Source organism: Glycine soja, chromosome 18 (genome assembly GCF_004193775.1).
Source record: "Glycine soja cultivar W05 chromosome 18, ASM419377v2, whole genome shotgun sequence".
Taxonomy (NCBI): Eukaryota; Viridiplantae; Streptophyta; class Magnoliopsida; order Fabales; family Fabaceae; genus Glycine; species Glycine soja.
In genome coordinates this window covers 249,601-273,683 of record NC_041019.1, presented here as the reverse complement: position 1 = coordinate 273,683, position 24,083 = coordinate 249,601, and the positions used below count along the sequence as shown (strand labels likewise).

At 33.1% G+C, this 24,083-nt stretch overlaps 2 protein-coding genes and 1 pseudogene across 2 annotated transcripts; 2 read left to right on the top strand and 1 right to left on the bottom strand.

Moving 5' to 3' along the window:
* The first annotated feature begins 2,302 nt into the window (after positions 1–2,302).
* Positions 2,303–4,165, top strand: LOC114397658 (crocetin glucosyltransferase, chloroplastic-like). Its single transcript, XM_028359803.1, has 2 exons — positions 2,303–3,376; positions 3,541–4,165. Exons 1-2 carry the CDS (start codon positions 2,375–2,377, stop codon positions 3,934–3,936), a joined length of 1,398 nt encoding a protein of 465 aa, XP_028215604.1. The 5' UTR covers positions 2,303–2,374; the 3' UTR covers positions 3,937–4,165.
* Positions 4,166–6,606: 2,441 nt separating this feature from the next.
* On the top strand, positions 6,607–10,716 carry LOC114395716 (receptor-like kinase TMK4). Its single transcript, XM_028357557.1, has 2 exons — positions 6,607–9,043; positions 9,885–10,716. Exons 1-2 carry the CDS (start codon positions 6,769–6,771, stop codon positions 10,394–10,396), a joined length of 2,787 nt encoding a protein of 928 aa, XP_028213358.1. The 5' UTR covers positions 6,607–6,768; the 3' UTR covers positions 10,397–10,716.
* Positions 10,717–16,737: 6,021 nt separating this feature from the next.
* Positions 16,738–23,277, bottom strand: LOC114396157 (annotated as a pseudogene).
* Positions 23,278–24,083: the final 806 nt, after the last annotated feature.

Genomic DNA, 24,083 nt, shown 5'->3' with positions numbered 1-24,083 from the left:
TCTAATGAATTATTTTACTGAACAAGAAAGCAATGTAATTACTGAACAGGGTGGTGACGTGGCTGGTTAATAAGAGTAGCAAAAAATACTTCTGTGCATGAACTGTGCAAGTAGGCCCTATAATTGAAGTCTCAAATATTTAACGTATGAAGAAATTATTTAGACATTTCACTATAAACAGCCGTCTACAATATGTATACTTCTTAATCATCTTCCATCCTCTCTCTCTCTCTGGCATTTGAGGGTTTATATATATTTTTCCTTAATGTATAATGATGAAAATAATATAAAAATAAAGTTAGCTAGAATATAGGTCTGTCATTTAAAAAAGTGGGACACTTTTTTTTAACTTTTTAAGTGAGCGGGAATTTTTTTTTAAAAGTCATATATATAGGTTATAAGCATCGAAATTCATAAGTATGACTAAAAACCTAAGTTATATTTTTATAGCATAATTTTTTTTTTACAAAATTATGATTTTATACACGACTAGCATATAACAAAAAAAAAAACTAAAGTCCAGTAATTAAACGGGACTTCCTAATAAAATAATTTATAATATGAAAGTTGTGTATACTAAACACAACTTCATCACTAAAATTAAATTAAAAAAAATTAAGAAGTCGTGTTTGGAAAAATGACTTCCATTGAAATGTAGTGTCTTCCAAACACAACTTATCTACTTTTAGATTTTTTTTAAAATAATTATTTCTGAATTTTTTATAAAACAAAGTCCCATTTTTGTAAAATATATTATTATTATTATTATTATTATTATTATTATTATTATTATATATTTTTTAATTGGTCAATGTTAGATATTAATTGTTAATTTTTTTAATGGGGAGGATTGAAACCCACAACCTCTCCCACTCCTCCCTTCATCACCGAATTAATCAATTTTATAATTGTAAATTATAAATTATTGTGCTATATAATAAGATTGTTGATTTTATAATACTTCTTTAAAATTATATATAGATTTTTTTTCTAATATTTAATTAATAACAGTATAAATTGACAGTATAATTTTTTTTTCTAATATTTAATTAATAAGGTAGTGATATAGAAGATTAGAAGGATCGAAGCATAATGATATATTAAGAAAGCTATGAGATACAAAGATTTTCTCAATTTCAAAGTTCTGCTCTTTCCAACCAACCCCAAATAATAATTTAGGTCTTCTAGGCCTAACTTGATCACAGTTGGATTGAAAATGTATTTAGCACTATTATGTAGAAATTCCAAGTTGGCTTAAAAATTTATTTAGTAGTTATATGTAAAAGTTAATAATAAAAAAATGGCTGTGCATGGCTGGTTCAACTAATATAATCGTATTCATATTTAAGGTTATTTTTCTCATTCAGTTTAACTATACATGTTTATTCGGTTAAGTTACTGGTCACGGGTTTATACCTTAACTAATAGTCGGTATAGGTTAGGTTTCGACTATTTGTTAAAAAAAATCAAGTAATTTTTTAAAAGTTTATATCCACTTAAAAATAGAGAAAATGATTTATATATTAACAATATAAAACAATTTTAGATGATTGTCCAATTACAAATATGGAAAATTAATAATTTTTACAATAATTATCTTAAAAATTATTTTAAAAGTAATTTTTTTATTACAAAATAACAAAAAAAAATTACACTATAATGACACAATGTATGAGTATTAAACTCTTAAAAATGTTATACATCAAATTAATTTTTTTCAAAGTTAATAAGTTGGCCTATTTAAATAAATATAAATAATATACTAATATTACTATAATATTAATTTTTTACTATCATATTTTGATATTGTACATTTCTTAATTAATTTATTTAAAGACTTAGCCTTGTTAATTTAGAATATCTCCAATAAAAAAATAGTGAATATTATTAAATCATATGTGATAATAAGATACCAAGTAAAAAGAGATGATTATTTTTTTATAAAGATGTTCTTAACGCAAAATACACTGTTAAACCTAAGGAGACACCCACATATATAAGATGATGTAAGGTCTTTGGTTCTTTTTGTTGTTTAAATGAAATCTCTTACTTAAAAAAAATTCCTTACTGATACTATTAATTACCAGTGGGGACTACATACATAGTTAGGCAAGGAATTGAAGGCGCTAAAAGTGTGATGTGTAGAAGCTACAAAACAGAGATGTTGATGACATTGAGATATGATGTATCCCTATCACCTCACCATCCTCGAGTTTGAGTTTTATAATATCTTTTGTGTATTCGTCACCCCAAACGTCAGCACTACCTTAACTGGTTTCATATATAATTTAATTTATTCACAAAACGTAATGCATGTATCTGTCCCTAGTATTAGTAAGAGAGTGTGTATTTTCACGCGCCACCGCTATCTATCATGGTGCAGCACCGCTTCCTCCTCATAACCTACCCCATACAAGGCCACATAAACCCCTCCATCCAGTTCGCCAAGCGACTCGTTTCCATGGGCGTCCACGTCACCTTCGCCACCAGCCTCTACCTCCACCGTCGCATGCTCAAAAAGCCCACCATCCCCGGCCTCTCCTTCGCCACCTTCTCCGACGGCTATGACGACGGTTACAAAGCCACCGACGACTCCTCCCTCTCCTCCTACATGTCCGAGTTGAAGCGCCGCGGCTCAGAGTTCCTCAGAAACATAATTACCGCCGCTAAACAAGAAGGGCAACCTTTCACATGCTTAGCCTACACCATCCTGCTTCCCTGGGCTGCAAAGGTGGCGCGTGAGCTTCACATTCCGGGGGCTCTTCTGTGGATTCAAGCCGCCACTGTTTTTGACATCTACTATTACTACTTCCACGAATACGGGGACTCCTTTAACTACAAATCAGACCCCACCATAGAGTTACCGGGTTTGCCATTCTCTCTCACAGCACGTGACGTTCCTTCCTTCCTCTTACCCTCCAATATCTATAGATTTGCTCTTCCAACCCTCCAAGAACAGTTTCAGGATCTTGACGACGAAACCAACCCGATAATCCTCGTGAACACCTTTCAGGACTTGGAACCCGATGCCTTGAGAGCGGTTGATAAGTTCACCATGATACCAATTGGGCCGTTGAATATTCCCTCTGCTTTCTTGGACGGTAAAGATCCCGCGGATACTTCGTATGGCGGTGATCTCTTCGATGCTTCAAATGATTACGTTGAATGGTTGGACTCACAGCCTGAGTTATCTGTGGTTTATGTTTCATTTGGTACCCTTGCTGTGTTGGCTGATAGACAGATGAAGGAGCTTGCACGCGCGCTGCTAGATTCCGGATATCTCTTCTTGTGGGTCATTAGAGATATGCAAGGAATAGAAGATAACTGCAGAGAGGAACTGGAGCAGAGGGGTAAGATTGTGAAATGGTGTTCTCAGGTGAGAAAATTATATATATATATATATATATATATATATATATATATATATATATATATATATATATATCAAGTACTTCAGGACCATCATGTATGCATGCTTCTGACTAATCTTAATTTAGATAACTATATGTAATGATTTGATAATTTGTGCATGGTTCTCAGGTGGAGGTTCTGTCGCATGGTTCCTTGGGTTGTTTTGTAACGCATTGTGGATGGAATTCGACTATGGAAAGTTTGGGTTCGGGGGTTCCTATGGTGGCGTTTCCGCAGTGGACAGACCAAGGGACGAATGCAAAGATGGTGCAAGATGTGTGGAAGACGGGGGTGAGGGTGGATGATAAGGTGAATGTTGAGGAAGGGATAGTGGAAGCAGAGGAGATTAGGAAGTGTTTGGATGTGGTCATGGGGAGTGGAGGAAAAGGACAGGAATTCAGAAGGAATGCTGATAAATGGAAATGCTTGGCCAGGGAAGCCGTCACGGAAGGAGGCTCTTCGGATAGTAATATGAGGACTTTTCTCCATGATGTTGCAAAATTTGGACATGATTGTTTTATGTAATGCAACACTTTAATTCTTGTTTGGTAGTTATAAAGAAAAAATGAATTTGGATAAGAAAACTATATGCTTCGTGTCAGTGAGTAAGGCAGAAGAATAAAAGAGTGAAGTGTGCTTTAGTCTTTTTAGGTATATTTGAACATCCTAAATAGTAAATAAAAAATATAAATAGTATACATAATATGATGGGGAAAAAATAAAAAATAAAAAGTTGATGAAATATTCAAAATAACGAGAAGTCTAAATATCATTGTTGTTTGTTGTTTGGCCTTTTAGCATATTGAATATTCCAAATCCACCTTCTATTTAAACTATCGTGTTATGACGTCAAAAAGAAAAATTGAAGAACCGGTGGGTCTAATTAGGAATGTAAAATGTAAATGAATTCTGACTCGTTAAAAGTTTGATTAAGTTTGTTTATTAAATTCAAGCTTTCGGTTGGATTTAATTATTTAAATGAGTTAAATTTAAATTTTATAAGTTCAACATTAATAACTTGTGAGTAGCTTATTTACATGGATTCTATAAAATCATATTGTTTAACATATTTATATTAGTATGTTATTACAAAGCATTGAAATGTTTTCTTAAATATTAAATTGATAAGTTAAAATTTTACGATAAATGTTCACAAAATAAAAAATAATTGAGTTATAAATGAGTTAAACAAGTTAAGTTTAAGCTTTAATTTTTTTAAACAACCCAAACACAAATTTTTAGTTGAGCTTGTTTAACTAAATGAGTCAAAGTTACTCATTTTTTTAAACAACCCAAACTCAAATTTTTTGTGCTCAGTTCAATTAAGCTCATTTACACCTCTAAGGGGTTGGGACTCTCTCCTTTAATTGGTAATTTCCAGTAAGAGAGAGAAAGGCATACACTATGTGGAAAAAAAAAAACTATGATAGAACCTAAGTCAATCGGGTAATTAGCGGTTCAACCACAAATCCAACCAAATTGCATCGGGTCACACTTAGTCAATCCACCAATTTATGGTCGAACCGATCACACCGGTTGAGTAGGTCCGAGTTTTAAAAGTATGGTTGTAATAAAGAAAAGAGGCATATAACCTCATCATGAACATTGGGTTCTTTGTTTTTTTGGTAGAACATTGGGGCAGATTTTTCATGACTCATGATCGTGTTCAGACCCGAAAAACAGAATTAGGCCCAGTCCGAAAGACTCGGCCCAAATGGGGAAACAATTTTGTGTTCCATGTGATGCTTCGTTACTTGGAAAAAAGATAATGCTTTGTGATTTTAATATTATCAAAACTCTGGGCAAATGGATAGATACAGTGGAATCTAACAGTAGAAAATAATTATTATAAAGTGATAAATTATAATTGGGTTTTTTTAGAAGTGATGTTCACAGCATTATCTATTTATTTTTCAATCATGAGTAATTATATTTTATGTTTATTTTCTTTTCTATCATATCAATTATCACATATATTATTTTCACTTTTTCTTATTTTTCCTCTAATGATCTAGTATGAGTATCTCTTACCTAATATACATATTAAAAACAAAGAGGGTAGTCTGTTAAAAAGTTAAACCAGGTGAGATTGGTGGGACTGAAAGATGAATGATCTTGTAAAGGAAGGGTAGTCTAATATTTTGAATTTGAAGTCTTTAATGTGGACGGGCTTGTTTCCAATTTTTTTAGAAAAATATTGTGTTCACATTTTCTTAATACTTTTATTGCAAAAACAATGACTTTGTTTGTTTCTTTATACACTGCAGAATTTATTTTTACAGTAAATCGTAATGGGAATATAGCAAAAATTTGTAGTTAAAATGGATGTTGGGCAGTTAATGGGGGATGGGAAGCTTCCGTGGAAAGTGAAAAGGGGAATGACAAAAAGTTAGGACAGTATCAAAAGTAAATGAAAAAGGATTAAGACAACAGTGTTTGGTATATGATTGTATCGATGGGTCGTGATTACTTTTATTAATAATTCGATCAATTATTCTTATTAATGCCTTTTCAATTCCGGAAAAATCATAATCTACTCAGAAAGTAATAATAATTTAGAAATAAGTTAAATTTTATTACACAATTATGGAAATTTGTATTATAAGATAGATAATCATAAATCGTTTTTAAAACATACCTTTGTTTTTCAAGTCTCAACTCTGGAGTCAATGTCGTTTACAAAAAAAAGACAAGGGGCCGGTATTATACGCGAAATCTAGTAAGCTACAGTTGGCATTCGCGGGGACCATACACTTGCCTGAACCACGTATTCGTTTTTTAATCATATTATATCCGTATCCCTGTCCCCACCTCATTTTCTCCTTCCTTCAACAAACAAGTATTTCATATTTAATATTTATTCGCTGTAAAATTAGAATAATACTACTTGTTTTGCATTATTTTAGTTGATTCTCATATAACTATAAATAGGTTAAATTAATTTCTTTCTCAAATTTAATTTTTTAAGTTCATTTTTTTATATTGATTCAATTTGATATAAACTAATAATATTAAGACATGTTTGTTTTATGACAATTTAAATTATTTAATTAATTTAGATGGTTTAAATTAAATAAAAATAATGAAGACTAAAAAAGGTAATTCAAAGATATAAATACGTAGATGTAGAAAATACACAGTGGTATTTGTTTATAAAATTCTTTAATTAGCGAAGCTCTATGAATATTGGGCATTGTTATTTAAAGAAGGAAGAGACAGGGCATAACAATAACTGTGTCTGGCACATGAGGTTAGCGCGGTTATCATTAAGCTTCTCTTCTCTGCTTCCATTCTCTTTCTCAGTATCTATCTGTACAATCCGACGCAGTCAAACACCACACACACTCCCAAATCTGAATGGCTGCCTCCAAATTAAAACAAAAACCCTTACTTTCTCTCTGTAAGCTCTTTCTTCTGTTGTTGTCTCTCGCCTGCACCGCCATTGCCGACGATGGCGTGTTCATGTCGAAGCTCGCGAAGGCGCTGATCCCGTCGCCGTCGGGGTGGACGGGGAGCAGCTTCTGCCAATGGACAGGCGTGAAGTGCAGCGCCAACCGCGTCACCATAATCAAAATCGCTTCTCAGTCACTCGGCGGAACTCTTCCTCCGGATCTGAACTCGCTCTCCCAACTCACCTCGCTCTCTCTCCAGAACAACAAGCTCTCCGGCGCATTGCCTTCACTCGCCAACCTCTCCATGCTCGAAAGCGTTTTCCTTGACGGCAATAACTTCACCTCCATCCCCGATGGTTGCTTCCAGGGGCTCACCAGTTTGCAAACCCTCAGCATGGCCGATAGCGTCAACCTTGCCCCATGGACGATTCCCACCGAGTTGACGGATAGCAACAACCTCGTGAAACTCGACCTCGGAAACGCAAACCTCATCGGTACCTTGCCTGATGTATTCGACAAGTTTGTGAGTTTGCAGGAGCTTCGTCTCTCTTACAACAACCTCACTGGGGGTTTACCCAAGTCCTTTGGGGGATCTGAGATTCAGAATCTGTGGCTCAACAATCAGAACGGCTTCGGATTTTCGGGTTCCATTGAGGTGCTTGCTTCCATGACCCACTTGTCTCAGGTGTGGCTTCAGAAGAACCAGTTCACGGGTCCCATTCCGGATTTGTCAAATTGCACCACTTTGTTTGACCTGCAGCTGAGAGACAACCAGTTAACCGGTGTGGTTCCACCTTCTCTCATGTCCCTTTCTAGCTTGCAGAACGTTTCTCTGGACAACAATGCCCTTCAGGGTCCTGTTCCTTCGTTTGAGAAAGGTGTGAAGTTCACTCTCGATGGGATCAATAGTTTTTGTCTGAAAGATGTTGGACCCTGCGATTCTCGTATCTCCACTTTGCTTGATATTGCTGCGGGTTTCGGGTATCCCCTTCAGTTGGCGCGTTCCTGGACTGGGAACGATCCTTGTGATGATTGGAGTTTTGTTGTGTGTGCAGGGGGGAAGATTATTACGGTGAATTTGGCAAAGCAGAATTTGACGGGAACCATTTCACCTGCGTTTGCTAATTTAACTGATTTGAGGAACTTGTTTCTCAATGATAACAATTTGGGTGGTTCAATACCAGGGAGCTTGACTAATCTGGCTCAGCTTGAGGTTCTTAATGTGTCTAATAACAACTTATCTGGTGATGTTCCCAAGTTCCCTACCAAGGTGAAGTTCACTACTGCAGGTAATGATTTACTTGGGCGTTCTGATGGTGGTGGTGGTGGCAGTGGAACTACTCCGTCGAAGGGTTCCGGTGATGCACCGAGTGGAAGCCCGAGCACAGGGCCAGGTGGATCTTCACTTTCGCCTGCTTGGATCGCAGGTATTGTTCTAATTGCTGTGTTTTTTGTTGCCGTCGTGGTGTTTGTGTTTTGCAAGTGTCATGCTAAAAACCGGCATGGGAAGTTTGGAAGGGTTAATAATCCGGAAAATGGGAAAGGAGAGGTTAAGATTGATATGATGAGCGTTACCAATTCCAATGGATATGGTGGTGTTCCCAGTGAGTTGCAAAGCCAGGGCAGTGAGCGTAGTGACGTTCATGTTTTTGAGGGTGGGAATGCTACTATTTCAATCCAGGTTCTTCGGCAAGTAACGGATAATTTCAGTGAGAAGAACATTTTGGGTAGGGGAGGGTTTGGGGTTGTTTATAAAGGGGAATTGCATGATGGAACTCAAATTGCTGTAAAGAGAATGGAATCTGTTGCAACAGGGAGTAAGGGATTGAATGAGTTCCAAGCAGAGATTGCAGTTCTTAGTAAAGTTCGGCACAGGCATTTGGTGGCCCTTTTAGGGTATTGCATTAACGGCAACGAAAGGCTCTTGGTGTACGAGTATATGCCTCAAGGGACATTAACGCAACACCTGTTTGATTGGGGTGAAAATGGCTGTGCTCCTTTGACTTGGAAACAAAGAGTAGCAATAGCTTTGGATGTAGCTCGGGGAGTGGAATACTTGCACAGCTTGGCTCAGCAAAGCTTCATTCACAGGGACTTAAAGCCCTCAAACATATTGTTGGGTGATGACATGAGAGCCAAGGTTGCAGATTTTGGTTTGGTTAAAAATGCGCCAGATGGGAAGTATTCTGTTGAGACACGCTTGGCTGGAACATTTGGATATCTTGCACCTGAATATGCAGGTATATATGGAAAGCCTTTGAATATAATAAGCTTGTATTGATTTTTTTTTTTTTTAAGTTCTTATTTATTTCCTTTTCTGGTTATAACTGTCTATAGGTTACTACTTCAAATCATTATATTTTTTGAACTAATAACAACTGATGTTTTTCTCCTCATAATGGTCAGTTATTTGCATTTTTTGTTTTCTTGTTTTATGATTTGTTTTCTAGCTAAGTTTTATGTTTTCATATGGATATCCTGGATGAACGGTTTCAGGGCACATTATATGTTGTGCCATTTATAGATAGATGGCTTCAATTAAGTGGCTGGCTCCCAATTACATCTTTTTATGTGATGAATACTCTGATTAGATTAAATCTTGGATTACTGAAGGCGTTTTGCTACGTTCTCCTCCGGATACTTAATAAAGTATTAAACATAAAAGTTGATGCATTTTGTGTCATGGGAAGATCAAAAGTATTTTATTTAGCAATTAGAAGGATTGGTTAAGAATATTTAGAGTTATTCTTACTGTATTTTGTCATAGGTTTGGGTAGCACCGTCCGTAGCTGCTCTCTTCTCTGTTGGTACTGTTCAGTTTACTGTAGGGTTCCCTGATGCCCAGACATGTCGTTAATAGTCATATGATAATTCCACATTTTCACTAACAAACATTTGTTCATTTTTAAAAGCATGTCCAATTATTTTCTTCGTCTCCACTGCATCTGTAGTACGAAGAATCGTAAAATTACAGTTAGCTAGAGCTAGCTTTTGTTGCATTAAACACAATTAGTTGCGTTAAGTTTATGCTAGCCAATTCCTTTACTTGTAATTAATTAATGTGATATTGTTTCTTGGCAGCTACGGGAAGAGTGACGACCAAAGTAGATGTGTACGCATTTGGAGTAGTTTTGATGGAACTGATTACGGGTAGAAGGGCATTGGACGATACTGTGCCTGATGAAAGGTCTCACTTGGTTTCCTGGTTCCGTAGGGTACTGATTAACAAAGAGAACATCCCAAAGGCAATTGATCAAACTCTCGATCCCGATGAGGAAACCATGGAGAGTATATATAAAGTGGCTGAGCTAGCAGGCCATTGCACTGCTCGTGAACCATACCAAAGGCCTGATATGGGGCATGCTGTGAATGTCTTGGGTCCTCTGGTAGAGCAATGGAAGCCCACCACCCATGAAGAAGAAGAAGGTTATGGCATTGACCTTCACATGAGCCTTCCTCAAGCTCTGCGAAGATGGCAAGCCAATGAAGGCACTTCCACAATGTTTGACATGTCCATCTCACAAACTCAATCAAGTATTCCCGCTAAACCTTCAGGATTTGCAGACTCCTTTGATTCAATGGATTGCCGCTGACGAAAATTATAATTGTAAACAGGACAACATCCAATGTCTTCTCAGTTGGAAGGACCAGATGAGAATGTTGTTATTAAGTAAGCTGTTTTGATCTCGCAACATCACCTAATTGTATCACAATTTTTATTTAATTTTTTAAATGATGATTCTTTTATGTTCTTGCGATCTCTATTTGTACAAGTCTGATGTCCTTTATCTAGTTTTTTCAAAGCTAACGGATTGGTTTTAGTTGATGGTTGGGTTCTTGGATGAGAAGTATTATAGAAATGTTAATTGTATGATATTTTTCAACATTTATTGAATAAGAAAATTTATTGCAACTGGTTGTTTTGTCCCATGCTTTTTGACCAATGCCGCGTAAATCAACAACAACGTCCAATGAATAATTCAAAGTTATTTTGGTCCGGCTTCTGTGGCATAATAGAGTGATTGAGGTGAATGGAAAATAAATAAAAGAAATTTGGAGGTGCAGAGCAGAGCCACCAAAATTTGGTGTTGATGGTGGCAGCTAACCTTAATTTCAGTTGAGGAGCCTACACGTTTGCGCATATTACGGTATTTTAAGCTGGTGAGTTTGGTGACAAAGCACATGCGGTGGGCTCCATCATTACGCATGCCATGCCCCTCATTTCACAATCTAATTCTACACACATCATGCCAGCCTCCATACTCACCACCACCCTTGTCAAAATCCTCCAAACTCTCTCAATTTTTAGAAATATACAAATACAAATTGATTACCTTTAGACACCGATTTTATATCTCATTATTGTCAATAATTATTTTAAATTTTTGAAATATGAATCTTAATCAAATAATATTATAATATTAGTTATGTATTTATATATAAAATATATATATATATATATATATATATGTATAATTTTAAATTTTTAATATATACTAATCAAACGGGACCAATATTAATCTATTGGTTGAACCACTACCTTACTATCTTGATAGAATCAATAACCCAACCAATTTTTTTAACACTGCTGACCACGGAAACGGTGGTGGAAGCTCAGTTTGTCTTATTTGACTATGTCTTCTCTATTCTATAGTGATAGTTATGACTTACGCGCAAAAATGTTGTGCATACATGACTGACACAAGTTAACATAAAGAAAAATGTTAAGGGATACCCATTATGCTATTTAACTTAATAGCTATAGGTTTTTCATTTACTATTTTATACACAATTTGTTAGATTTAATGTATAAAATCTTTATGCAATTATTTTTTTTTGTGGGTTTCTTAATTGAGTAAGTGTTTAGACAATTTCTTAGAGCGTTAGTTTTCCGTTCAACAAAAAAATTTCGATTTTTTCCCTCACGTTTTGTGCATAGAAAGCACGAAAATTCATTGAGTGAAGGTTGTAACATTTTTATTAGAAGAGAGAGACTATAGGAGCATCAAATTAGATGGTTTTATTGCAACTATGTTGACACCATATTGAAGCCGTGTGGGGGGACATAAAATTGAACCCATGCAAGACCCAATCCCTCATAATCTAAATCTATATGAGGGGGATATAAAGCCTATCATTTTCAAAAAAAAAAAAAATTGTGATGATGGAAGGGAGACTGTAACATTGAAACAAACATGCACACATTTAAGAAAAAGATTTAAAAAATAACGTAAGAGAATTTAAAATTATTCCATATATAATACAAATTTGTGATTTTGAGCTGTCGTCAAAATTAAAGCAAGTCCGTTAGCTGAAAATAACTGGCAGTTGGTGATTACATGAAAGAGAATACTCATTAATTACTGGAATTAAATTGTCGCCAGTTTTTGGAGATAAAGTGTATCTGGGTTAACAAGAACGTGAACACTATAAGTTAAATACCTTATCAAACTAATTGAAGGCTACTTTAGCAAAATATTAATAATTGGACTACGATTGCACGTGCATCCGATACGTAACATATATATTGGAAGAAGTTGATGAATGTCAGTATTTTTAAAGATTAGTTTCTTTTTTCTTTTTAAGATAGTTGGGGTTCACAATTCACTTTTAAAAACTGGTAGAACTAATTTTCATAAGTTTTGTTATCTTTCTACCTATTATAAAACTAATTTTTAATTTAAAACTTAAGTGAAATTTAAAGTTTTTCCTTATTACTTTTTAAGAAAATATTTTGTGAGAATCAAATTTAAATTCTATATCTGATATGTACTTTTGTTAAATTAATTTAGTTAAAATTAATTATCTTTAAGGTAAAAACAAACACATTATTTATGTAAGTAGAATTGAACTTAAGTCTTTTATCAAGAAAGGTGTGAGACATGTGATTTAAGTAAGGACTAATAAATAAATAATTAATAATTATGGATTAGATTGTAATTAAGTTAAGATGAGAGTAGTGATTACAAAAGGGGTTAATATCCGTTAATGTAAAACAAAGTCCTTTTTTTATTTCTCTATTCTTATAAGAAATCAAAATACATCAAAGAGAAGTATCATTATAAAGAAAGATATATCTTATTAGTTTATTTATTATTTTTAAGAATCATAAATTTTAAGATCCGGTTGATTTCTTATAATTAATACAAAACCCTTAAAAATTTTATACTTTATCTCAGCCATAACAATTTGGGTGGTTCAATACCAAGGGAGCTTGACTAATTTGGCTCAGCTTGAGTTTCCGGGGCCGGGGGGAGGGAGATTTTCTTAATTTTTGAGTTTTTATTTATTTCCTCTATTGTCGTTGCTACAAATTAAATATCTATAGGATACTACTATAATATCATATTTTGCTTATAAAAACAGGAGCGACAAAATAACCATTAGATGATGGACAATAGTTAATGTTCAATTCCTATATATTGTTTGAATTAACTAGTAACTACGATATTTTTCTTCTTGAAATGGTCAGTTATTTTTGCATTTAGTTTTCTTGTTTCATTATTATTATTCCTAGGTAAATTTTATTTTTTCCTGTATTATATATCCTGGGTTGAACGTTTCATGTACATTATGGTGTGGCAGTTATGGATGGATGGCTTCGATGTTCAGGAAACTATTGTCCTTTTTTTTTCCAAAGGAAAATTAGAGAGGAGAAAGAGGATAGATATTGGTATACAAACCACTAACTCATGAATGATGTATGTAAGGTGATGAATACACTTCTTACGTATTAACTCTTGGATATCATACTGAATGAGTTTTGCTACATTAATCTCCTAAGTATTAAAGAAAAAAAGTAGATGCATCTAAGGAAATTCAGTAACTTAGTTAAGAGTATTAAATTTTTTAAATTAATATTTTTTTGTAAATTATCCTTACAAACAAACTAACAGGTTATGTTTATATTATTGTAACATTATTCTAAAATTGATTTTAATTAAAGATATTTTTATGAAAAATTAGTAATTAATGCATAAAACATTTTAAATGAGATCTTATTAATGAGAATTAAATCATACTTTCAATTCAAATCTTATAATAAAGATAAAAGAAATTACTTTCTTTTATATCTAAAGATGAAATATGGTGAGGAATATTTAAAAAAATTCTAACGGTATTTGTGATAGGTTTGGGTGGCAATGTAGCATTTCTCTTCTCTGTTACTGTTTACTGTTGGGTTCTCCGGTGGCCTAACCGTCTATCACATCTTTAATTATAAAGTTGCTCTGGATTTGATTTCATGTTAGAGAATTGATGGTAGGTTTATAATTAATTTTAGACAAATTTTTACATATATAATTTTATTATGAGTTTCTTAACTTGATTTTATATTAAAAAATATTTAAATATAAATCATATTATTTTAAAATTAATTTTATTAACACTCGTTGAAACACACACTTCATTAATTGTAAATTCCACGATGTCACTAGCATACATTTGTGCATGCATTTTTAAATTAAAGCATGCGTCATAAAATTTAGATGGACTCCGCTGCGTTTGTAGTATAGTATTGTTTGTCTTGTTTAATATTTTCGTACAACTACACAGTTTTAGGTACGTTTTAATTAGCCGAGCTAGATTCATGTTGCATCAAACGCGATTGGTTGCATTAACTTTATGTTTTAGTCTATTCCTTCATTACTTGTAATTAATTAATGTGATATTGTTTCTTGGCAGCTACTGGAAGAGTGACGACCAAAGTAGATGTGTAAGCATTTGGAGTAGTCTTGATGGAACTGATTACCGGTAGAAAAGTATTGGACAATACTGTGCCTGAAGAAATGTCTCCATTGGTTTATTGATTTCATGGTTCGGTAGGGTACTAATTAACATGGAAAACATCCCAGAGGCAAGAAGGTTATGACATGATATATGAAGGCTGTTGACTCAAATCATCACTCAACCCTACTACATTTTGGATCTTATATTTTGAAGGAGGAAAAAAGGCTACGATACAACCTAACCCAGACTTTATGTTTGTTGATCATTTGAACGATATGTGTGTGTGTGTTATTTTAGACTCTCTACTTCATATATGTGTTATTTAAGAAAAATAATAGAAATTTCTTTATTGCCTATGAATGTAGTTTACATTAATTGAACCACGTTAATTCTGTGAATCTCCTCTTACCGTTTTATTGTTCTTATTCTATCTACACCATAACGCAAGCATTCCCGCAAAACCATCAGGATTTGTAGACTCCTTTGATTCATTGTCAACGAATATAAAATGATAATAAAGAAGTACATCATCCAATTGCTTCTCGGCATGGGAGACTAGATGAGAAAGTTGTTAAGCTGTTAAGCAGAGAGAGAGAGAATCGAATAGTGAGAGTTAGAAAACTGTAATTGTTTCATATATATTTGTTCTTGCAACAACATCACCGAATTGTATCATAAAATTTATTTATTTATTGAATGTTATTTTCTTATGTTCTCGCAATCTCCTTTTGTAGAAAATCCGTTGTCCTTTATTGATTTTGTTGAAGCTAGAGGATTGTTTTCACTTTTTAGTCGTTGGTTGGCCCCTTAGATGAGTAGTATTATAGAAATGTTATTTGTATGCATGCATGCATGCATTGAATGCAGTTTTCCTCCTTTTGGAAATAGCTCTTAGTAATCTCGCATGTAACATACACCCTTTAAATTTACTTAATCACTGGTTTAAAAGCATTAGGCACCAATTATCCAGCTTAACACATCAATGCACTTATCCAGTTCACGGTTGCATTCATTGCCTCCATGGTTTCAGAATCTTCTATTTTATTCTCTGGGGAACTGTAATCATGTCATTTTTTTTGTCTGGATTGCGTGTATTCTTTTTTATTATTTTTCAATGAGTTATTCATGCCTTTGCTTTTAATTTTAAATGGAACGGTTAACTGTATTTCCCTTCCTTTTTTGTCCCCCACAAGGTTTCTTCTACATTAGATGTAAGGACATTTCTCAACATTTTTTCAATTAGAAGAAAATTTATTGCATTTAGTTGTATTATATACCTAGCAGGTAGTATTGGTTAATTTGTCCCATGTATTTTTTTTTTTAATCAAAGCTAGCATTTCTAAGTTCTTATGTTTCTAATTCATTGTCAAACCAAAGCCGCGTAAATCAGCAGCAATTAACCAAATGGGGAATTCTAATCTAATTAAAGCTGTAGCATGAACCAATTCAAAATTAATCATGTACGTAGCAAGCATCGGCATAGTACCTTTAGTAAGCATCTGTTTAATTGTTTGTTTACCTCTTATTTTGGTTTCAATCTTCAAAAAAAATATAATAAATAATTTGATGTAATAAGAAGATAAATAAAAATTATACCAGCTGGTAGTATCATTACTTAAATAAAAAGAGTAGATATTATTGTCCCTATCTTTCTCCTTTTCCTTTGGGTCTGCCTTGATATGTGGCATGTGTAGAAAGACTATTTTTTCCCACCAAAATTTTGTGTTGATGGTGGTAGCTGAGTCTGACCGTTGAAGAGTCTACACGTCACTACGTCAGTGCATATTATTACGGTATTTTGAGGTTGAGCCTTTATAAACTACGCTGACCAGATAGGTGCATTAGTGACAGAAGACATGCTGTGTGCTCCGTTACACATGCCATGAATAGATAATCTATGCTCCAGAATCTACGGGAACAAATTACTAGGTTCAACCTAATTATGTTACCTGATAATCGGGTTAAAACTAAAACAGAAAAAATATATAAGAATAAAAACACTAATAAGGAAGAAAGTGAATTACTGACAAAAATATATTTAACTATTATTACTATTACTATTCTTTCTTTTTTCCACATATAAAAAATAATAGATATTATTTCTGAATAATTTTAAAATTGAAAACAGTGCAAAATCTGTTAAACTAACTTTAATTTAAATGTAATGCTTATTTAAAATTCTAATTATTTATTATAGTGGTTTATTTAATTAAAAGTTACAAGAGAATAAGCAAAGGAGAGAATACATGGTTGCATCTATGATGGAGCACCAAGATAAGTGGCAAGTCGTAAAATGTCGTTGAATATTCCACCAGCTGTGACTTGGGCACCAGCTCCAGGTCCACGAACTATCAGAGGCTGGTTTCTATACCTTCTTGTTGTGAACGCAATAATATTATCTGATCCAGATAATTGTGCAAAGGGATGATCCTTCTTGTATCTTCTCAGTTCTACCACTCCTTTTTCATTACTCACGTCCACCACTCCCACGTATCTCAAGACCTTCAAACATAACATAACATGCTCTTCAAAAACCTAAACATAAACTAATACTACTACTATGCAGTGAAAAAATGCCATTATGACTTATGAGAAATGATAATAACAAAGCCTTTAATTTCTTTTAAGTTATTATAAATTTACAATGCTATTTTGAGTTTCTAATTAGGCGTGTTCATGCAAGAATTGCTCTATTCTCCAAACTCAACAGAAGTCGATCATTATGTTTTTCATGTCATAAAAGATGACTAAACCAAATATATATAAGCTCCCGACTTTTCAAAATGCCACACCTAATATATTATCCCACTTTGAATTTCTTTCAAACATTAAAAGTTTTAAACTAAACAGTTTTGAACATGTAGCTGGCCTTATTTTCTTTTTATCAAAGACAAAGGAGTTTATAACTCTTTTATTAAATAATTTTGATTAGATCATGTGGATGAAGCAATTAATGTAGCTATTTTTTTTTTCCTATAGTAGTTTAATCAGGATTCCAGAATAATGTCTAGTTACTCACTTCTCCAGAACTCTCTGCATCTTTTAATATCTCTGTTAATTCCTCATCAAATTTTGGCAGTTGTTGCATAAACTCTTCAGCTGATGAACTACCCTGCAAGAAATCATCAAGATATTCCTCCTAAGTGTAATAATAGTACACAATAAAACTCAGAACTTTATAATTAATAGAAATTGATTCCTACTCTTAATGGTTCTGGCACAAGATTTTCAACGGGAATATCAGAAAGCTCTAGCTTCAAACCTGATTCCCTTGCAAGAATTATCACCTGTTGAACCACAAGAATTTTAATTTCACTTAATAATCACAACCAAATTAAAGAGGATTGAGTTAATTAAGCATAAAAAACTTTCATGCATAAAAATAATATTAGTTCAAGGTCATGAACCAAAAGTTATCTACTTAAAGCCAATTATCAGCAAGACATTTGAGATTGTTTAAAATATTATTTTGTTTTATTGAACTTGTGTGTTTTGAATATTTCAATGGTTTTCAGAATCTCAAAATTTTAACTAGTCAAAATTGAGCTTCAAACCAAATACATGATAACTTTACATAATACATACGTAAAGCAAATTTGAAATGTAGCTCATGCATAATTTTGAGCCTCAAAATTTAATTTGAACAAATCAAACTTAAAAAAACCATCCACATGATAATTTTGGTTCAATTTAATTACATCCCTACGCATAATTCAAAATCTAAGCATCTCTATCGAAACTCATGAGATATCAACCACAAGAAGACAAGAAGGCACTTAATACTTTATAGACATTACAATACAATGTTGCAGATATACGTTGTACCTTTCTAGCAACATCAATTCCAGACAAGTCATCCCTTGGATCGGGCTCGGTATACCCTGCATCCCTTGCTTCAGCTACCACCTCACTAAAAACCCGGCCATCTTTGAAGTTATTAAAGATGTAACTCAAAGTCCCACTGCAAAATTAGAGGCAGTACCTTAGGTTGTAAGCATAACATCAAATGAACAAAACCTAAAGCCCTAAAGACATCCGTGATCCATGAAGAGATGTTCTTTCATTTTACTTTTCTCCTCGGGGAGCAAAAACTTCATGAGGAAGACTGAGTGTAAAAACAGAAATCAAAATTCTGAGATGTGAGGTTGTCTAATTCACAAAATGAGACAGAAAAATAGTTTCAAAACGAACCTGAAGATACCTTCAATTTGCAATATTCTGTCACCAGTCTCAAGAAGGCCACGTAAAGTGCTGATAATTGGAAGACCAGCCCCAACAGTAGCTTCATAGAAGTAATGTGTGTATGATTGCCTCTGAAGAGCTCTTAATCTCAAATACTGGCCATGGATGCAGAGTGAAGGTGAGAAAGCCGCAAAAGTGGATAATACACACACGAGTTACATTACAAAACAAAAAAGCTGTCTATGCCATAAAAGGTGGATCGTTTTATTTTAATTTACCTCATAAAGTGGTCCTGAATTTGCCTTCTTATTGGGGGTGATCACATGTATTCCTTTGCGCAGCCAGTCCTCGTAATTGCTTGCAATGACGGAGTCGGCTGTGCAGTCCACTAACACAGTGTTTGGTATGAAATGATTTCCATGCACATGTTGAACAATTTTTTCTAAATTAGCCACTTCTCCTTTTTCTTGTCGAAGTTCTCTCCATTTATCTAATTTATGCCCCTGAAATCAGAAATTATAATTCATCGTAATTGAATGAGAACCAAAACAATGTGATCAATAGAGCATAGACAGCCATCTCTATCATCAGCGAAATTTCCTTCTTCAGGAACAAAAACAAACTGAATTAGACATATGATATGGCTCATGTGAAAGTTGGTTTATGCTCAGATACTCACAGAGCTTGAGCCTTAATTGTTGATTAAATGATTGTAGTATGCTGTTATATTGTATTGGAACTGAATGCTCATGAGCTTCTGGGTTAAATCATATCCTTATGGGTAGAGTTGTTTTTCTTTGGGATCAATTATTATGTATACGGTCTCAAATATGATGTCAATTATTTGATGTTGAATTAATAAAAACTGAATAATTTGACTTACGTATCATCTTCAAGGAGCATTAACTTTGAACCCATGATGCCCATTACACGCAAATCAATGTTAAATTCTTCTTTCAGATTTGCAGCCTGCATATTACAAAAATTCGGGATGAACCTCAAGAAACCTTCAAGGGTGTTGACATTCTTAAATGGACCAAGAAACCCCAGTCATGTTGGATGAATATACGTATGAGAACTAGCGTTACTTCATCATTTCAAGTGTCCTATTTAAGTGACTATGCTAGCATAAGGTCATGTTTTACAATACCAAATTACTTAACAACATATCAAAGTACTTTATTATAAAAAACAAAAAACACAAAACAAACATGTAGGAGACTGTCCTCATTAAATTTCATTCTTGGGCATGATATCCTGCACGTGAAAAGTTGCGGAAGAAAAAGACTAATTAAATTTTGCGCAAAAATAGAAGTCAAAATATATAGCGACTAGTTAATTATAAATACATGTAGGTTACTATATTATATCCCAAAAAAATGCAGAAAGATGCAAAATTATCTACAAAAAGTTCACCTGACCTGATCGCATAGCTGGTCAAGCAGTGTGCTTCCAATTAAGCCAGGCCCAATAATGGCCATTGCTATTGTGGTTCTTGAGAGAAAAAATCTGGAATGAACAGCCCGTAAAGCCTTTATAGAATCCTCTCGCTTAACAACTACGGTAATGTTGTACTCAGAACAACCTTTATAGAATCCTCTCGCCTGTTTTCAATTTTAATAACAATTTTGATTTTGACTACACACAAATCAATATGTATATATATATACCAACGTATTGTAAACGAAAAGAGGAGAGTAGAAGGCAAAGCATTCGTTAATTCAATGTCACATTCAAGTTTGATGGATGTACATTTTCTAAGTAGTTTGCATAATTTCATCTTAATTAGTTCATATTATTGCTCTATTTTTTATTTTTTATATAGGAAAGACTGAAAGAGATATCTGAAAAAAAGGTTGTGTAGGATTCTATTGTTTATCTTTTATTGTGATAGATTAAACAATAGTTAGCATCTTTATTAGTTTGCATAATGCCTACAGCACGCACATTTAGATAAACTCTAAATAAGGAGGATTTTGTGTAAATTAATAATTAGCATAAAAGTTGTGTTATTTATACAATAACTCGTATAAGATTGGTAAAAAAAATTAAATTTATTAGTTTTGGCATCCATTATATATTTGACCCTAATCACTATAAAAAGTATAAGATTAAATTTATTAGTTTTGACATCCATCAAAAGTTATTTCTAATTCATCTACGCAAAAGGCATCTCATTCAAATAAATACATGACTGAAATAAAGCGCAAAACAAATAAATTATAACAGCACAACAATAAGTATGATAATACTAACATAAACCATAGTTTCCAGAATCCTGACCTTAGCCAATGCATCGAAAAGGGAGGCACTAACTCCAGGAGTACTTGCCATTTTCTGGCCGACAGCTGCCAAAATACTACAATTTGGAATGATTGCCACCTGAGAGGTGGCTACATAGTTTAGACCGGAATAATATAACAAGCTTTAATTTAATGGGTTTTATATTTCGACAAAATATACAAGCACGTAAAATCTAAAAAGGACACGAGCTGAGTTAGCTAGGAAGCCAAAGAGATCATTGTTTATTGTAATTATTATGTGCACCGGGGTGGGGGAGGATGTTTGGTGCCCCGAACACATCGTTAGATATATCCTTTATCCAGCAATCTGTTAACCAATACCCACGGAAATGACCAAACTTTTGCAAATTGCAATATGTGAGAAATTAATTCAACATTAATGAAATAGATCCCTAATTCACGTTCAGAACTCTTAAATAATATAAGGGTAGATCCTAGGTTCTTAATTATAGAAATTATATCATCGTCCATGCTTCAGCCAACAGTTTTTCAGTCTCAATTATTAATAAATCATGACGTTTGCTTTCTTTTTCCATACCATGTTAAGTGGCCTATATTTAGAATATTTATATTGCTTAGTCTGAATCTAATTAATGATGCAAACAAAGTTAGAAATAAGGAAAAGCTATATGATATCAATCTTCAGCTTTATAACCTTAAACAATCCTCAAATATGATAAGTCTTCTTGAATCATGATATCACGTCAGTAATGAACAGAGGAATTTGATTGCAATCAAATTGAAATTGGCATGTGGTTGTATCAGAGCTAGATTTGACACCTGAGAAAGACGGTCAGCATCCAAAGCGCCATGAAATACAGACTGCAACGCCTCAGCAACAGCTTTTACTTCTTTTTCAGGCACAGCAAAGCACACAGAATGCTCACTACTAGCCTACAAAGTTCATTACCATAGCAGATTCGTATATATAACTATGGAAAATTAGGCATAAGAACAACAAAAGATAGTGATTGCACCTGAGATATCATAATAACATTAGCTCCAACATCTTTTACTGCACCAAAAATAGCGCTAGCTGTACCTGGAACACCAGCCATTCCGGTTCTGCAAAAAGAACAACTTTAGAGACTACAACTTTGAGGAGACAAACACAAAATGACTGCAATTCATGACTCACCCCTCTACATTTACAAGTGCCAAGTTGTCTATTGTTGTAAAGCCTTTGACATAATTTTTGAATATCTGCTTATCTTCATCACCAATAATGGAAGGGTGGCAAATCTTTGTTCCAGAAGAAGAGAGGTTGAAAACATTCCTTATTATAATGGGAATGCCATATCTAATAACTGGAATTATTGTGCGTGGATGCAAGACATTGGCACCAAAATAAGACTGCGAAAGAGGTAGTTTGAAAGTTAGTCTCCTGAATTTTATTGTCACAACTAGCTTTGACACTTTCCAGAATCAACTTACCATTTCCCATGCTTCTTGATAAGACAGTGTCTTCAAAATCACAGCATCACCAACTGCAGAATATATCTATACTAAATTAAACCCACACTAAGGCTGTAGAAGTGTAGAACATAAAACAAAGCAAAAGCATCATCACATAACAAACCTTTTCTAGGATCTGCACTATACACACCATCAACATCTAATGTCGTCTATCACCACTGTTTCAAATCTCTCTGCCCGTATGCATTTGAGACTGAGAGGTTATATATCCTCCTAATTCTTATTGGGTTACTGGCCTAAAGATATCTATTGATTCAAATATAACATTACTATATAATTCATACTTACAATACTTTTTGGTTAAATCTTCTTTTTCCAAGTCACAATCTAGCGAGCATATTAGATTAAAAATTGTTTAATATTTAAAAAATAGAAACTATTTTGATATTTAAACAATTTATTAAAAATGTATACTTTCTTTAAAAACAAGTTAAAGAGTTATAATGAAAAAAATATGAAATTAAAAGTACATATTCGACATCGTGAAAATACATGTATTTAAAATAATTATACATTATTATCAGTGTAAAATAGTTTTACACGTTCCATCAATAAAAAATAACTATTAATGTAATTTTTTAAAAATTATTAAAACAATAATAAATTTAACATATATAATAATTTGTGATTAAATATATGTAAAATTACTTTATCCCATCAATGTATAATCTATTTTTTAATTTATATTTAAATATTTAGTATTTTAAAATAATTAAATCATTAAAGAGAATAAATAAAAAAATTTAACATATACTAGCATCCATTAAGTTGGTACTAACAGCCATAGAAGTTGATTATGATACAAAATAATTTATTAAATCTTTTACATAAACATACTCTTAAAAATTTATAGTCGAACACAAAAAAATTATAATAAACGTGTGAAATTTATACTCTGAACAAATTACACTTTTCTTGAGCATTAAAGCCTTTGAGTATGTCAAGATAATTGATAAAAAAATATTTAATTGTGAAATTTAATACACAATTTCAGTTATATATTAAAAATAGACATTTTCAAATTACAATGCATAACGTAAAAAAGAAAATTTATTATTTTAAGGACAAAATTACCTTTGAACTCGCTTAATTAAAATTCAAACCACCAAATTCTATCTCAATACATATCCACTTAACTGACTCAAGACATTTGCGATATCAAATCCAACTATCCTAAGTATTCATACAGTTACACGTACATTTCAATTGTTGTCTGTTTGCTTTGAAAAATCTTTCGTGAAGCCCATCTCGACACGACACTACAATTCAACCCAACATGTTTTCTTCTTGGTCGAATAAAAAACTAATTAGTTTTTATGTTATTATCTTATTTCTTATCTTGAATAGTTTAGGAGAAAGCCGAAGAAGAAAAATACCATGAGTTCAATCTCCTTTTTGCTAACAAAAATTATCGTTTTAATAATTTAATATTTGTGGATAAAAAAAGGCTTAACTTTCTTATTTTGAACAGAATCATATCAAACAGCTCTCGTCCTATCATAGTAATTATTATTTCATCCTTATCTTTCTAATGAGTATACATCGTCAAAGAACTTCATTAAATTAAACTAGTCGTCTTTATGATGTTTTC

Bases quoted from the DNA above. Each gene is read 5' to 3' on its own strand.
- LOC114397658 (XM_028359803.1), top strand. From the start codon at position 2,375: ATGGTGCAGCACCGCTTCCTCCTCATAACCTACCCCATACAAGGCCAC. The intron at 3,377-3,540 runs GTGAGAAAATTA...CATGGTTCTCAG, and splicing joins TTGTGAAATGGTGTTCTCAG to GTGGAGGTTCTGTCGCATGG.
- LOC114395716 (XM_028357557.1), top strand. From the start codon at position 6,769: ATGGCTGCCTCCAAATTAAAACAAAAACCCTTACTTTCTCTCTGTAAG. The intron at 9,044-9,884 runs GTATATATGGAA...GTTTCTTGGCAG, and splicing joins TCTTGCACCTGAATATGCAG to CTACGGGAAGAGTGACGACC.